Genomic DNA, 16,214 nt, shown 5'->3' on the forward strand with positions numbered 1-16,214 from the left:
GTCGTGGGAGCTCACCACCTCCGCCACCTCCTCCCAGGCACGTTTGGTCATGTGGGGGGCCTCCTCCTCCTGTCCTGGGGTATGAGCACCTCCCACCGTGCTGCCATCTCCTCGAGGAGGGCAGCAAGGCAATCATCAGAAAAACGAGGGGCACAGTGCCCCCCTGCCCTGCCATCCTGCCTGACCTGCTCAGCAGCAGCGCTCTGGGACGCCCTTCCGCTGGCCATGACTTGCAGCCTTGGAAAGGCTGCAGCAACTTTTTAAAACAGGGTCGCCATTGGACCCGGCAGTCATTGCAGACCAGCCGCCCGCCCACTCCCGCTGTCCTTGGGAGTCGCGATTCACGCTGGGCGGGCCTTAATTGGCCCGTCCGGGTAAAATGGCGGCGCAGACCCGATCGCGGGCAGCCCCTGCACCCTCTCCACACACCCCCCACCCCGCCCCACCTTCCAGAAAATTCAGCCCTATGTGTCTTACTGTTGCCTTAACGAAAGTGTAACTGGGAGTTAGATTGATTAGGGGATTTGGAAGTTATCATGGTAGCAATTTGTAGATCTATGTGTGTATTTGAAATCATTTCTCTTATCAACGGATGTTTAATCTAATTTTATAAAAACTTATAAAACTTGGTGGTCTTATTACTACTGAATTCAAGGCACGCATCTCAAAATTTATACAAATTGAAAATTAATTGTGACTGTTGTTCCAAGCTTCCCTCTGGGATTTGAACAGCTCAGCATTTACCATCGGCTGTGTCATAATACTCCCCAACCTCTAAAACAAAAATAAAAATACATGGAAAAACTCAGCAGATCTGGCAGCATCTGCGGAAAGGAACACAGTTAACGTTTCGAGTCCGTATGACTCTTCAACAGAACTAAGTAAAACTAAAAGAGGGGTGAAATATAAGCTGGTTTAAGGGGGGTGGGACAAGTAGAGCTGGATAGAGGGCCAGTGATAGGTGGAGATAGCCAAAAGATGTCATAGACAAAAGGACAAAGAGGTGTTGAAGGTGGTGATATTATCTAAGGAATGTGCTAATTAAGGGTAGAAAGCAGGACAAGCAAGGTACAGATAGCCCTAGTGAGGGCGGGGTGGAGTCAAGGAATCGAAAAAGGCTAAAAGTAGAGATAAAACAATGGATGGAAATACATTTAAAAATAACAGAAATAGGTGGGAAAAGAAAAATCTATATAGATTATTGGAAAAAAAGGGGGGGATCGGAAAGGGGGTGGGAATGCAGGAGAGAGTTCATGATCTAAAATTGTTGAACTCAATATTCAGTCCGGAAGGCTGTAAAGTGCCTAGTCAGAAAATGAGGTGCTGTTCCTCCAGTTTGCGCTGAGCTTCACTGGAACAATGCAGCAGGCCAAGGACGGATATGTGGGCATGAGAGCAGGGTGGAGTGTTGAAATGGCAAGCGACTGGAAGGTCTGGGTAATGCTTGCGGACAGACCGAAGGTGTTCTGCAAAGCGGTCACCCAGTCTGCGTTTGGTCTCTCCAATGTACAGGAAACCGCATTGGGAGCAACGAATGCAGTAGGCTAAATTGAGGGAAGTGCAAGTGAAATGCACTTTGTTTTTGGGCCCTTGGACGGTGAGGAGAGGGGAAGTAAAGGGGCAGGTGTTGCACGTTCTGCGGTTGCATGGGAAGGTGCCGTGGGAGGGGGTTGAGGTGTAGGGGGTGATGGAGGAGTGGACCAGGGTGTCCCGGAGGGAACGATCCCTGCGGAATGCCACCGGGGCCGTTGAAGGGAAGATGTGTTTGGTGGTGGCATCATGCTGGAGTTGGTGGAAATGGCGGAGGATGATCCTTTGGATGGATGGTGGGGTGATAAGTGAGGACAAGGGGGACCCTATCATGTTTCTGGGAGGGAGAGGAAGGTGTGAGGGCGGATGCGCAGGAGATGGGCTGGACACGGTTGAGGGCCCTGTCAACCACCGTGGGTGGAAAACCTCATAGATCATGAACCTTTAGATCATGAACTCTCTCCTCCATCCCCACCCCCTTTCCGATCTCCCCCTTTTTTTCCCAATAATTTATATAGATTTTTCTTTTCCCACCTATTTCCATTATTTTTAAATGTATTTCCATCCATTGTTTTATCTCTACCTTTTAGCCTTTTTCAATTCCTTCACCCCACCCCACCCCCACTAGGGCTATCTGTACCTTGCTTGTCCTGCTTTCTACCCTTAATTAGCACATTCCTTAGATAATATCACCACCTTCAACACCTCTTTGTCCTTTTGTCTATGACATCTTTTGGCTATTTCCACCTATCACTGGCCCTCTATCCAGCTCTACTTGTCCTGCGCCCCCCTTAAACCAGCTTATATTTCACCTCTCTTCTATTTTTACTTAGTTCTGTTGAAGAGTCATACGGACTCGAAACGTTAACTGTGTTCCTCTCCGCAGATGCTGCCAGACCTGCTGAGTTTTTCCAGGTATTTTTATTTTTGTTTTGGATTTCCAGCATCCGCAGTTTATCTCCCCAAACTCTAATTCCCTACTAATGCATTCCTTCACTTTCTCACACACAGACTCACACAGCACTTGGAACACTATTAAACAATCTCATGATACAAGCTTATGCCACAGGTTTAGTGGAAGTCTGCTGGACTGGTCATTTATTCCATTACTGTTCGTGGAATCTGGCTATGTACAATAATCTGGCTACTGCATTTTCTACATTCCAAAATTGACTACATTTCAATTTAATTGGCTGAGGCAATGAAATACAGTATACAAAGCATATTCCAATGCGGTCTCCTCTACATTGGAGAGACCAAATGCAAACTGGGCAACCGCTTTGCAGAACACCTGCGGTCTGTCCGCAAGAAAGACCCAAACCTTCCTGTCGCTTGCCATTTTAACACTCCACCCTACTCTCTTGCCCACATGTCTGTCCTTGGCTTGCTGCATTGTTCCAGTGAAGCCCAACGCAAACTGGAGGAACAGCACCTCATCTTCCAACTAGGCACTTTACAGTCTTCCGGGCTGAATATTGAATTCAACAACTTTAGATCTTAAACTCCCCCTCCCCCCATCCCCACCCCGTTTCTTCCCCCTCCCCTTTTTTTTCAATAATTTATATAGATTCTTCTTTTCCCACCTAGGTAATTCTGTTTTTGTTTTGTTCTTTATTTAACAATAATTTGTAGTGTTACACAGAGGTTAAATTGTAGTCTGAGGCAAAGTAAGGTTAAGGAGCAGTCCCCTTTATTGGAAAATGTTGACATAAACACAGCCTCCTGGTGCAGCAGCATATCAGGCTGGAGAAAAGCCCCGCCTTCCAGCAGCTTGATTGCCAGATAAGTCCCGTGTGATTGGATAGCGAAAACGTCAGTCAAAAGTCAATGCCTGTGGGTGGGGTTTGCGGGGGGCGGAGGGGGTGAAAGGTCGGGAAAATGGCGGCGCCCTGAAGGCTGATTGTGAATGTCGGCGGCGGCCAGCGAGCGACAGCCAGCAGTCCCGCCGAGTCTGAGGGACGATTAAGGGGAGGATGTTGGGCCGTCTCTGGGCCCGAGCGCCTGCTCTGTTCAGGCCTGGGCTTGGTTACCAGGTGATGGGTAGGATGGTGGAGTGCAGGCGGCGATATCCTGCAGCAGGTGGGCGACTCGAGTAGTAGAAACCAAATGTATAATAACATTGAGACTGGCGACGGGGGAATCGAATACAAGGTGTCAGCGGTGGCTCAGTGGGTAGCACTCAGCCTGAGTTACAAGATTGTGGGTTTGAGTCCCGTTACAGAGACATGAACAAAGTATCTAGGCTGACACCATCAGTCAATGACTGAAGGAGTTCCTTCAGGTGGACGTAAAAGATCCAGTGACACTATTTAAAGAAGAGCAGGGGAGTTCTCGCTAGTTCTAGTGGATATTTATCTCATTAACCAGTAACATTAAAACATGTGGCCATGCTCACATTGTGGGCAGATTGACTAGCACGTTACAGTAGGCCCTATGCTTAAAGAGGACTTCATTGGCCTTGTTCAAAAAAGCTTGTAAAGATCTGCCCTGTAATTACAGACCAGTCAGTTTAACTTCGGTGGTGGGGAAACTTCTAGAAACGATTATTTGGGATAGAATTCATAGTCACATGGGAAAATATGCATTGATTCAGAAGAGTCAGCATGGATTTATTAAAGGAAAATCATGTCTTAACTAACATACTGGAGTTTTTTGAAGAGGGAACAGATGGTTGATGAGGGTAGTGCTGTTGATGTGTATATGGACTTCCAAAAGGTGTTCAATACAGTGCCACACAACAGACTTGTGAGGAAAGTTATAGGTCATGGAACAAAAAGGACAGTAGCAACGCAGATGCAAAATTGGCTGAAGGATAGGAAACTGAGTGTAATGGTTAAAGGGTATTTTTTGGGCTGGAAGGTGGTTTGTAGAGGAGTTCTCAGGGGTGGGCATTGGGACCTTGCTTTTCCTGGTATGTATAAATGATCTAGATCTTGGTGTGCAGGAGATAAATTCAAAGTTTATGGACAACACAAAACTTGGGAGAATTGTAAACTGTGAGAAGGACAGTGTAGTACTTCAAAAGGGCATTGACACATTGGTGGAATGGGCAGATAAGTAGCAGATGAAGTTCAATGCAGAGAAGTGTGAGGTGGTGCACTTTGGTACAAAGAACACGGAGAGACAGTATAAGATAAAGGGTACTATTCTAAAGGGTGTGCAGGAGCAGAGAGACCTGGGTGTATATGTACATAGGTCATTAAATATGGCAGGACAGGTAGAGAAAGCTGTTTCTAAAGCATATGGTATTCTAGGCTTCATTAATAGGGGCATAGAGTACAAGAGCAGGGGGGGTCATGATGAACTTATATAAGACACTGGTTAGACCTCAGCTGGAGTATTGTGTACAGTTCTGGGCGCCACACTATAGGAAGGATGTGAACGCATTGGAGAGAGTGCAGAAGAGGTTTACGAGAATGGTTCCAGGGATGAGACACTTCTGTTATGAGGAAAGTCTGGAGAAGTTGGGACTGATTTCCTTAGGGAGGAGAAGGCTAAGAGGAGACTTGATAGAAGTTTTCAAAATCATGAGGGGTCTGGACAGAGTAGACAGGGAGAAACTGTTCCCACTCGTAAACTGATTGAGAGCCAGAGGGCACAGTGTTTTGCAAAAGAAGCGAATGCGAGGTGAGAAAAAAACTTTCACACAGCAAGTAGTTAGGGTTTGGAATGCACTGCGTGGAAGTGTGGTGGAGGCAGGTTCAATTGAAGCATTGGATGATTATTTAAATAGAAACAAAGTGCAGAGTTACGAGGAAAAGGCAAGAGATTGGTACTAAGTTAAAATGTTCAGAGAGCTGGTGCAGACACGATGGGCCGAATGGCCTCTTTCTACACCATAACAATTCTGTTGATTCTGTAAAGCACACTCAGACATCCATAAACTGTGAAAGGTGCTATATAAATGCAGATTATTTATTTCACTACAAATTAAGAAATGTATAGGGCTATCTCCTGAGCTGCATGGAACCCCAAACCATACTTCACAGTTTCTGTTGTAATCTGTGCTAAGGGTATAAGTAATGTCAGCTGGGGAGAAATTGGTACCTGTCTGGCTGTCCAAACATTAATTGTTTTAACTTAATTGATATTTAAGATTCCAGTAAATTTTGCTGACAGGCAATCTGGTTGTATGCGGTACTGATTCTGAGTCCTCCAGGGCCATTCTCCATTGGCCTCAGTGACTGTGATGATCATAGTGATGTTAATTCAGCAAACCCAAGCTATTGAACTGATGCCTCTGTGCTCTCTTAATTTTCTCCAAAACCTCAGGCTTGATGAAAACCAATCACAAACCAACTGTTTCTCCGAGAGTCTCTGGAGAAGTCTCAGGAAGTTATGTTTGACACATACCATAATTATCCAGAATTTCTGCACCACAATAAAAGTGTAAGCTGTAGATATGCTGTTGCTATAGCACAAGGTTTCAGCAGGTTCAGGTTCTTATGTTTGATAAATAAAAGTTGTCTGATAACCCTTGAATTTTGCTCTTCTTTTCTAGAACGGAAGAAATTTTATCAGGATGTTAGCATTTCTCAAGGGGAAGGTAAGCTTTGTGTTCTCCTGTCTGATGTTTGTGAGTGAAGATTTCTTTTTTCAGTTTTGGACTTCTTTCAGTCACACAATGGAACGACTGCAATCCCTATTGGAACTAAGTTCTAGGAAACAATGCAATATTACTGGACATGAGAACAGGAGAAGGTAATCAGCCACTCAAGCCTATTCTACCTTTCGATTAGATCACAATTGACCCGTGCCCACCTTTATTTTTTTTTTCATTTGTGGGATTTGGTCTTCACTGGTAAGGCCAGCATTTACTGCCCATCCCTAATTACCCTTGAGAAGCTGCTGGTGAGCTGCCTTCTTGAACTGCTGCAGTCCATGTGGTATCGGTACACTCATGGTGCTGTTAGGTTGGGAGTTCCAGGATTTTAACCCAGCGATGGTGAAGGAAAGGTGATATTTCTAAGTCAGGATGGTGTGTGATTGGTTTTCATCAAGGCTGAGGTTTTGGAGAAAATTCAGAGAGCACAAAGGCATCATATAAGACCATCTGAGACAGGATTTAGTTCAGGAGATTTGGTGCATTACAAAAGAGAGGGTCATAGAGAATAGAAAGGCTCTGTAAAGTAATAGGTCGTGATGGTAAGACAGTACATATCAAACTGTTAAGCTTTATTCCTTGAAATTAATACAAAATCTGAGACTTTGAGCAGATTTTAAACGGTAACAAGGAACCTTGTACTTCATGTGCTGATGTGTTTTACGATGAAGGTTCGGAGGAAAGAGTTAAAGTAGATCAAGGGCCGGATATTGATAATGTAAGTGATCACAACACATGAGCAGAGCTATCAAATCCAAAGATCAGTTGCCCAGAATGCTTACTTGGGTGCCATATATTCCAGAGGTGTCTAGTGAACGGAAGGATGGAACAATTGTAGGACATGATCCAGCTGCCATTAAGTTGAAGTATTGGTTGAATATTCAAGATGATGGCCAAGAAGAGAGACCCATGGATTGGCAGAATGGGGTGAAAGAGTGGAGAATAAGAAATCAAAGTGCAAGCACTGATGTTGGGTCTACAAGTGACTTTTGCAGGTTGTGGTGTTCCCATGTGCCTGTTGCTCATGTTCTTCTAGGCCAATGATTCTCAAAGTGGTCCATGAGGATCTTTCAGATGGCCTGGTCCAAAATGTAAGTCACTGAGGCACAATGCCACGGCCGAGGCCACACAAAGGAACAGGCCAGAACCCTCATCCGTGCCACCCACAAGACATACAACCAGACCAGCTCCTGTGTGCGCGGCATGAGTTATCATAAGCATGAACAACAACAGTGCAAAACCAAGATGTATATTGAGGTTGATTTTTGTTTGATTTAATATTGAGGTAATTTAAGTATTAGTTACACAGAAGAAGTTTATTGTGACGATTTTTGAACACATTAGAATGTTTCAAGTAAACATGTTCTCTTGTATTAATGTTTATAATATATACTTTTGTTTCTGGATAAATTAATAATTTACTTATGTGTATTAATTTATTAAATATAAATTTATTACATTTAGTAGCAAAAAGGCAGCAAAATATTTGTAGTTTTCATTACTTTCTGTGAATTCTGATCAATTTGTTGTGGTGGCAAGCGAAAGCAGGTGGGGTAGAACCGATAGGTAGTCCAGAATCGTTTACCCAGCCAAAGTGGTCTGCGAACAAAAAGATTTGAGGTTAGGCGATAGAGGTTGCTGGTTTGGGAGGTCGTGTTGAAGATGCCTTGGTGAGTTGCTGCAGTGCACTGCAGCCATGAAGTACTGGTGGTGGAGAACGTGAATGTTTGAGGTGGTGGTGGGGATGCTGATCAAGCAGGCTGCTTTGCCCTGAATTATGTCAAGCTTCTTGAGTGTTGCTGCACTCCACTCATTCAGGCAAGCCTTTGGGGAGTCAGGAAATGAGTTACTCATCCCAGAATACTCAGCCTCTGACCTGCTCTTGTAACCAGTGTTGATATGGCTGGTCCAATCAAGTTTCTGTTCAATGGTGACCCCAGGGTGTTGGCAGTGGGGTAATTATCAAATATAATCTTGTTGGATGCCAAGGGGAAGTGTTTAGATTCTTGCTGGAGATGGTCATTACCTGGCAGTTGTGTGGCGCAAATGTTACTTGCCACTCAAACATCCTTTGATCCTCAATATCTGCACCTAATAAAAATCTGTTGATCTGGATCTGGAGAATTTTAGTTGACCCCCAGCCTCCATAACCTTTTTGGGCAAAAGTCCCACTTTCCACTACCCTTTGAACCGAGCAAGTACAGTAATGTTATTCTATGAATGACAGATTAAAACTGCCTATGAGCCTTGAAGACCCAGAGAAATGTTCAAAGAGGAGCTCTTTCAGTGTCTCGCCAACTACTCCTCCCTCGACACCATCAAAAATAGACCAACTGGACCATTTGTTTCATTGCACTTCTAGGAATTTGCAATGTGTGAAGTTGACACTGCTTATTCTGTACAAGTTGTACTATGGGAAGCTTTTTTGGACATTTCTTAAATGCTTTGAAGGGAGATGCTCCCTTCTGGGGAGGTGACGGTATAATGGTATTGTTACTGGACTAGTAATCCAGAGACCCAGAATAATGCTCTGGGGACCTGGGTTCGAATCCCACCCCAGCAGATGATGGTATCTGAATTCAATAAAAATCTGGAATTCAAACTCTAATGATGATTGTTGTAAAAACCCATCTGGTTTACTTTAGGGAAGGAAATCTGCCGTCCTTACCTGGCCTGGTGTACATGTGACTGCAGACCCACAGCAACGTGGTTGACTCGTAATTGCCCTCTGAAATGGCTCAGCAAGCTACTCAGTTGTATCAAACCACTGTAAACTCTCAAAAACGGAATGAAACTGGATCGACTGCCCGCCATCGACCTAGACGCCGGAAATGACAACGGCAAACTCAGCCCTGTCGACCCTGCAAAGTCCTCCTTACTAACATCTGGGGGCTAGTGCCAAAATTGGGACAGCTGTCTCACACACTAGTTGAGCAACAGCCTGATATAGTCATCCTCACGGAATCATACCTTACAGATAATGTCCCAGACACCACCATCACCATTCCTGGGTATACCTTGTCCCATCGACAGGACAGACCCAGCAGAGGTGACGGCACAGTGGTATGTAGTCGGGAGGGAGTTGCCCTGGGAGCTTCATGGCATCAGGTCACACATGGTCAAGGAAACCTCCTGCTGATTACCACGCACCGCCCTCCCTCAGCTGATGAATCAGTGCTCCTCCATGTCGAACATCACTTGGAGAAAGCACTGAGAGTGGCAAGGGCACAGAATGTACTCTGGCTGGGGGACTTCAATGTCCATCACCAAGAGTGGCTCGGTAGCACCACTACTGACCAAGCTGGCCGAGTCCTAAAGGGCATAGCTGCTAGACTGGGTCTGCGGTAGGTGCTGAGGGAACCAACAAGAAGGAAGAACATACTTGACCTCACCCTCACCAACCTGCCTGCTGCAGATGCTTCTATCCATGAAATCTTGGTAGGAGTGACCACTGCACAGTCGTTGTGGAGGCAAAGTCCTGCCTTCACATTGAGGATACGCTCCATCACGTTGTGTGGTACTATCACTGTGCTAAATGGGATAGATTTCAAACAGATCTAGCAACTCAAAACAAGGCGCTGTGGGCCATCAGCAGCAGCAGAATTGTACTTGAACACAATCTGTAACCTCATGGCCTGGCATATCCCCCACTCTACCATTACCATCAAGCCAGGGGATCAACCCTGGTTCAATGAAGAGTGCAGGAGGGCATGCCAGGAGCAGCACCAGGCATACCTTAAAATGAGGTGTCAACCTGGTGAAGCTATAGCACAGAACTACTTGCGTCCCAAACAGCATAAGCAGCAAATGATAGACAGAGCTAAGCGATCCCACAACCAACAGACCAGATCTAAACTCTGCAGTCCTGCCACATCTAGTCATGAATGGTGGTGGACAATTGAACAACTCACTGGAGGAGGAGGCTCCACAAATATCCCCATCCTCAAAGACGGGGGAGCCCAGCACATCAGTGCAAAAAATAAGGCTGAAGCATTTGCTACAATCTTCAGCCAGAAGTGCCAATTGGATGATCCATCTCGGCCTCCTCCGGAGGTCCCCAGCATCGCAGATGCCATTCTTCAGCCAATTTGATTTACTCCATGTGATCTTGAGAAACGGCTGAAGGCACTGGATAGTACAGGGGCTTTGGGGCCTGGCAATAGTACTGAAGACTTGTGCTCCAGAACTTGCTGCACCCCTAGCCAAACTGTTCCAGTACAGCTACAACACTGGCATCTACCCAGCTGTGTGGAAAATTGTCCAGTTATGTCCTGCACGCAAAAAGCAGGACCAATCCAACCCGGCTAATTACCATCTCATCTGTAAAGTAATGGAAGGGGTCATCAACAGTGCTATCAAGCGGCACTTGCTTAGCAATAACCTGCTCACTGGCACTCAATTTGAGTTCTGCCACGGTCACTAAGTTTCTGACCTCATTACAGCCTTGGTTCAAACATGGACAAAGGACTGAACTCCGGAGGTGAGGTGAGACTGACTGCCCTTGATTTCAAGGCAGTACTTGACCAGTGGGGCATCAAGGAGTCCCAGCAAAACTGGAGTCAATGGGAATTAGGGATAAAGCTCTAAGCTGGTTGGAGTCATACGTATTACAAAGGAAGATGGTTGTGCTTGTTGGAAGTCAATCATCTCAGCTCCAGGATATCACTGCAGGAGTTTCTCAGGCTAGTGTCTTCAGCCCAACCATCTTCAATTGCTTCATCAATGACCTTTCTTCCATTATAAGGTCAGAAATGGGAATGTTCGCTGATGATTGCACATTTGCGACTCCTCCGATACTGAAGCAGCCCATGACCAAATGCAGCAAGACCTGGACAATATCCAGGCTTGGGCAGACAAGTGGCAAGTAACATTCATGCCACACAAGTGTCAGGCAATGACCATCTCCAACAAGAGAGATTCCAACCATCGTCCCTTGAAGTTCAATGGCATTACCATCACCGAATCCCCCACTATCAACATCCTGGGGGTTACCATTTACCAGAAACTGAACTTAACTAGCCATATAAATACTGTGGCTACAAGAACAGGTCAGAGACTAGGAATCGTATGACGGGTAACTCACCTCCTGACTCCCCAAAGCCTGTCCACCAAGGCACAAGTCAGGAGTGTGATGCCTGGATGAGTGCAGCTCCCACAACTCTCAAGAAGCTTGACACCATCCAGGACAAAGCAGCTCGCTTGATTGGCATCACGTCTACAAAAATTCACTCCCTCAAGCACCGATGCACAGTAGCAGCAGTGTGTACCATCTACAAGATGCACTTCAGGAATTCAGCAAAGTTCCTTAGCCAGCACCTTCCAAACCCGAGACCACTACCACCTAGAAGTACAATGGCAGCAGATAGATGGGAACGCCACCACCTGGAAGTTCCCCTCCAAGTCACTCACCATCCTGACTTGGAAATATATTGCCATTCCTTGACTGTTTCTGGGTCAAAGTCTTGGAACTCATTACCTAACAGCATTGTGAGTGTACCTACACCACATGGACTGCAGCAGTTCAAGAAGGCAGCTCATTACCACCTTCTCATGGGGAACTAAGGATGAGCATTAAATGCTGGCCCAGCCAATGAAGCCCATATCCCATGAATTAATTAAAAAATATATATATGATGGTGTACTGTGTAAATGCTTTCGGTGTTGGGCAAGTTACTCATGATTGTGACTAACTTATAGTAGAAATGTAGGCAAAAGTGATCAAAAACTGATACCGTATTTCCAATTAGGTTTCTGTCCTGCCACAGTCCCGAAGCAGTTCTCATCAAAGTCACAAATGATTTCCTATGTATCGTCCTATCTTTGGTCCCCAACACAAACTCTATTCTCTCGTCACTGACTCCATCCCTGTCTGGCAACTGCCTGAGGCTGAACCAGACTGTTCACAACCTTGGTGTCATATCTGACCCTGAAATAAGCTGCTGACCTCACATCTGCGTCATCATTAAGACTGCCTATTTCCACCTCTGTAACAGCACCTGGCCCACCCCTGCCTCAGCTCATCTGCTGAAACATGCAGTTATGCCTTTGTTGCCTCTAGACTTGTTTATTGCTGCACAGTCCTGGCAGGCGTCCCAGCTTCAAATAAGCTTAAGCTCGTCCAAAACTGTTACCTGAATCCTGACTGACACCTGTTCCTGTTCATCTATCGTCCCTGTGCTCGCTGACTCCCATTGGTTCCTAGTTAAGCACTTCTTGATTTTAAAGTTCTCATCCTTGTTTTCAAATCCCTTCATGACTGGTTCCCTTTTTCCCATCCATTTCTGTAACCTCCTCTGACCCTATAACCCTCTGAGATACCTGTGCACCTCCAAATCTGGCCTTTTGTGGATCCCCAATCTTAATCATACTACCATTAGCAGCTATACCTTCAGCTTCCGAAGCCCTCATCTCTGGAATTGCACCCCCCTCCCAATCCTATCTGCCTCCCTTCCTCTCCTTCCTCCTTTAGGGCGGTCCTGAAAGTGTACCTCCTTGACCTGTGATGCACCTTTGGATGTTTCACCAGGTTAAAGGCGGTACATAAATGTATGTGGTAATTCTTGTTGAATGAGACTTGCACCGGAAAGCCCTGTATGTCAGTTCAGTAGTGTGCTCAGTGCTGTTATCACAACTCCAGGTAATAACAAAGGAAGTGACTTATTCTGGGAACTGGATTTATTTTTTATTCGTTCACAGGATGTGGGCTTCGCTGGCTAGGTCAGCATTTATTACCCATCCCTAGTAGCCCTTGAGAAGGCGGTGGGTGGTGAGCTGCCTTCTTGAACCACTGCAGTCCATATGGTGTAGGTACACCTACAGTGCTGTTAGGAACGGAGTTCCAGTATTTTGGCCCAGTGAAGGTGAGGGAACGGCGATATATTTCCAAGTCAGGGTGGTGAGTGACTTGGAGGGGAACTTCCAGGTGGTGGTGTTCCTATCTATCTGCTGCCCTTGTCCTTCTACATGGTCATTGTCGTGGGTTTGGAAGGCGCTGTCTAAGGAGCCTTGGTGAATTCCTGCAGTGCATCTTGTAGATGGTACACACTGCTGCTACTGTGCACTGGTGCTGGAGGGAGTGAATGTTTGTGGATGTGGTGCCAATCAAGCGAGCTGCTTTTTCCTGGATGGTGTCAAGCTTCTTGAGGTTTGTGGGAGATGCACTCATCCAGGCAAGTGGGGAATGTTCCACCAGACTCCTGACTTGCGCCTTGTAGATGGTGGACAGGCTTTGGGGAGTCAAGAAGTGAGTTACTCGTCGCACGATTCCTAGCCTCTGACTTGCTTTTGTAGCCAGAGTATTTATATAGCTAGTCCAGTTCAGTTTCTGGTCAATGGTAACCCCCCCCCCAGGATGTTGATAGTGGGGGGAATTCAGTGATGGTAATGCCATTGAACGTCAAGGGGTAATGGTTAGATATTCTCTTGTTGGAGATGGTCATTGCCTGGCATTTGTTTGGTGTGAATGTTGCTTTCCACTTGTCAACCCAAGCCTGGATATTGTCCAGTCTTGCTGCATTTGGACATGGACTGCTTCCGTGTCTGAGGAGTCGCAAATGGTGCTGAACGTTGTGCAAATCATCAACAAACCCACTTCTGACCTTATGATGGAAGGGAGGTCATTGATGAAGCAGTTGAAGGTGGCTGGGCTGAGGACACTACCCTGAGGAACTCCTGCAGTGATGTCCTGGGCTGAGTTGACTGACCTCCAACAACCACAACCATCTTCCTTTGTGCTAGGTATGACTCCAACCAGCAGAGAGTTTTCCCCCTGATTCCCATTGACTCTAGTTTTGCTAGGACTCCTTGATGACATCCTGGGTCAAATGTGGTCTTGATGTCAAGGGCAGTCACTCTCACCTCGCCTCAGAGGCTCAGCTCCTTTGACCATGTTTGAACCAAGGCTGTAATGAGGTTAGGAGTTGACAGGCCCTGGCGGAACCCAAACTGGGCATCAGTGAGCAGGTCATTGCTAAATAAGTGTCGCTTGATAGCACTGTTGATGATCCCTTCCATTACTTTACTGATGATTGAGAGTAGACTGATGGGATGGTAATTGGCTAGGTTGGATTTGTCCTGCTTGTGTACAGGACATACCTGGGCAATTTTCCACATAGCCGGGTAGATGCCAGTGTTGTAGCTGTACTGGAACAGCTTGGCTAGGGGCATGGCATGTTTTGGAGCACAAGTCTTCAGTACTATTGCCGGAATATTGTCAGGCTCCATTTATGAACCTTATTGCCTCAGAAAAGGAATTTTTCAATTTTTTCAATGGCAAATTGCATTTTTAGAGCAGGGGTGTCAAGCTGCATGAAATTAAGTAGACATTTTGTGGGATTTATCTCTCGGGTAAAAGGAAAAAATTGTAGGGCCGGGGGAAAAGAGCAGTGAGTGGTACTCAATTGGATATTTCAGAGAGCTGGCACAGGCACAATGGGCCTAATGGCCTCCTGTGCTCTGATTCAGTGTTCCAAATTGCTTCTCTCTGTCCCTGGGACTTTAAGAAATTGCCAGAATGTCGTCTGGAGACACTGGTAGATACAGGTGTGGAGTTTAGACAGTTTGTTAACCTTTCCTATTTTTGTTAATTATTGATTACTGCCACAAAGCATTGTGGCAGCACTTACAGCTGCAGGAACATTCTCCACTTGGATGTAAATCTAGGCAATAGGTCCATGCCCAGAGGATAAAATGTTAATTGAAGCCTTCAGCGTCATGGTTGGCTTCAGCTATTCACAGTTTTAAAGCTGAACCAGACCAAAGTAACTCCTTATGTTCAATCATGATTTAAGCATTTGTAATTCTATTCTACTTAAAATAATTCATTTGAATCAGCCAGGCATGTTTTATACTATAAAAATATGCAGATTATTTAATTTCAGTTAGTTCCCTAGTTGGTGCCCTAATTTACTAATGACAGTAAATATATTTCTTGAAAGGGTAAAACTGATAGTTGGGTGCAGTAGTGTTGTGGTTATGAGTGTATTTGTTAAACTGCCAGACCACGTGTATCAATGATTGATATTTACCTCAATTAACTCTTGCCCAGGCTGGACCATTTTTTCACAGAGGCTGAATATTCTTGCTGAAAGTCTGAACCACTCCATGTATGACGCTGCCCCTCTGACTTTGTAAGGGTCTGTTTCTTTACCTTTGCAGGAGGAGCATTTGAGATAAACCTGGACCGCAGGAAACTGAAGACACCTCAGGGAAAGTTGTTCACGGTTCCCAGCGAAGCTCTGGCAATTGCTGTTGCCACGGAATGGGATTCTCAGCAAGACACATTACAGTTCTTCACCATGCATCTGGTAGAGTCTGGTTTTAATTGTGCTTTTTTAATTGACTGGAGTTTATGGACTTCTTAAACTTGGCAATATGGGCAAGTAAACCCTTTGGGATTAAAACAGAAAATGCTTTTTCTTTGATTAGACAACCTTATGCAACACTGCACTGGATAATCCCACACAAAGAACAAAAGAACAGTTGATTAGGGCGGCTCTCAAATACCTGGATACAGATACTGTCTGGTAAGTCATACTTGTTGTGGGTGAGATTGTTGTATTCATAAACTATATCTATAAATGCTCTGGACTTGACAACTGAAGGAACAATATTAAAATGTTCTTCTTGGTACCAATTCTTTTGCAGGGGGTGTTGACTAATTGTGAAGAGAGCTGTGGAAAAACTAGAAGAGAACACATGTAGAATAGTAGGGTGGGCAGATACGTCGCCAGTGCAGTTCAATGAAGAAAAATGTGAAGGAATTCATTTTGAAAGAAAGACTTGGAAAATGAAATGGATAGGTATAAGTGTAGGCCATTTGCTATCTAGAGCGTATTCCGCTAATCAGTTTGATCTGTACCCAACTCTATTTACTGGTCTTTGCTCTGTCTACATCTTTTGAAACCTTTACACAGCAAAAAAATATGCCCAGATCATTAAGGTTGTCAACTTCAAGTAGAGAAGGTCATTAAAAAAGGCATGTTTGGTTTTGTATCTGGGACACGGAATACAAAAGCAAAAAGGTAATGTTGTCCTTGTACAAGACTGAACTAGGCAGTATTTCCAATATTGTGTACAGTTT

At 45.2% G+C, this 16,214-nt stretch overlaps 1 protein-coding gene across 2 annotated transcripts in view; it reads left to right on the top strand.

The window, feature by feature from the left end:
* The first annotated feature begins 3,369 nt into the window (after window positions 1-3,369).
* Window positions 3,370-16,214, top strand: part of atpaf2 (ATP synthase mitochondrial F1 complex assembly factor 2) — a 31,656-nt gene continuing 18,811 nt past the window's right edge. The window contains exons 1-4 of one of the 2 annotated variants that reach the window (XM_078558531.1): window positions 3,370-3,609; window positions 6,032-6,076; window positions 15,290-15,438; window positions 15,560-15,657. In XM_078558531.1, coding sequence (XP_078414657.1) covers window positions 3,504-3,609; window positions 6,032-6,076; window positions 15,290-15,438; window positions 15,560-15,657 — 398 coding nt within the window. In that variant the 5' untranslated portion in view covers window positions 3,370-3,503. The remainder of the gene's footprint in view (window positions 3,610-6,031; window positions 6,077-15,289; window positions 15,439-15,559; window positions 15,658-16,214) is intronic. The other variant, XR_013578952.1, reaches the window with a different exon arrangement.

This window comes from Cetorhinus maximus, chromosome 15 (genome assembly GCF_964194155.1).
Source record: "Cetorhinus maximus chromosome 15, sCetMax3.hap1.1, whole genome shotgun sequence".
Classification (NCBI taxonomy): Eukaryota; Metazoa; Chordata; class Chondrichthyes; order Lamniformes; family Cetorhinidae; genus Cetorhinus; species Cetorhinus maximus.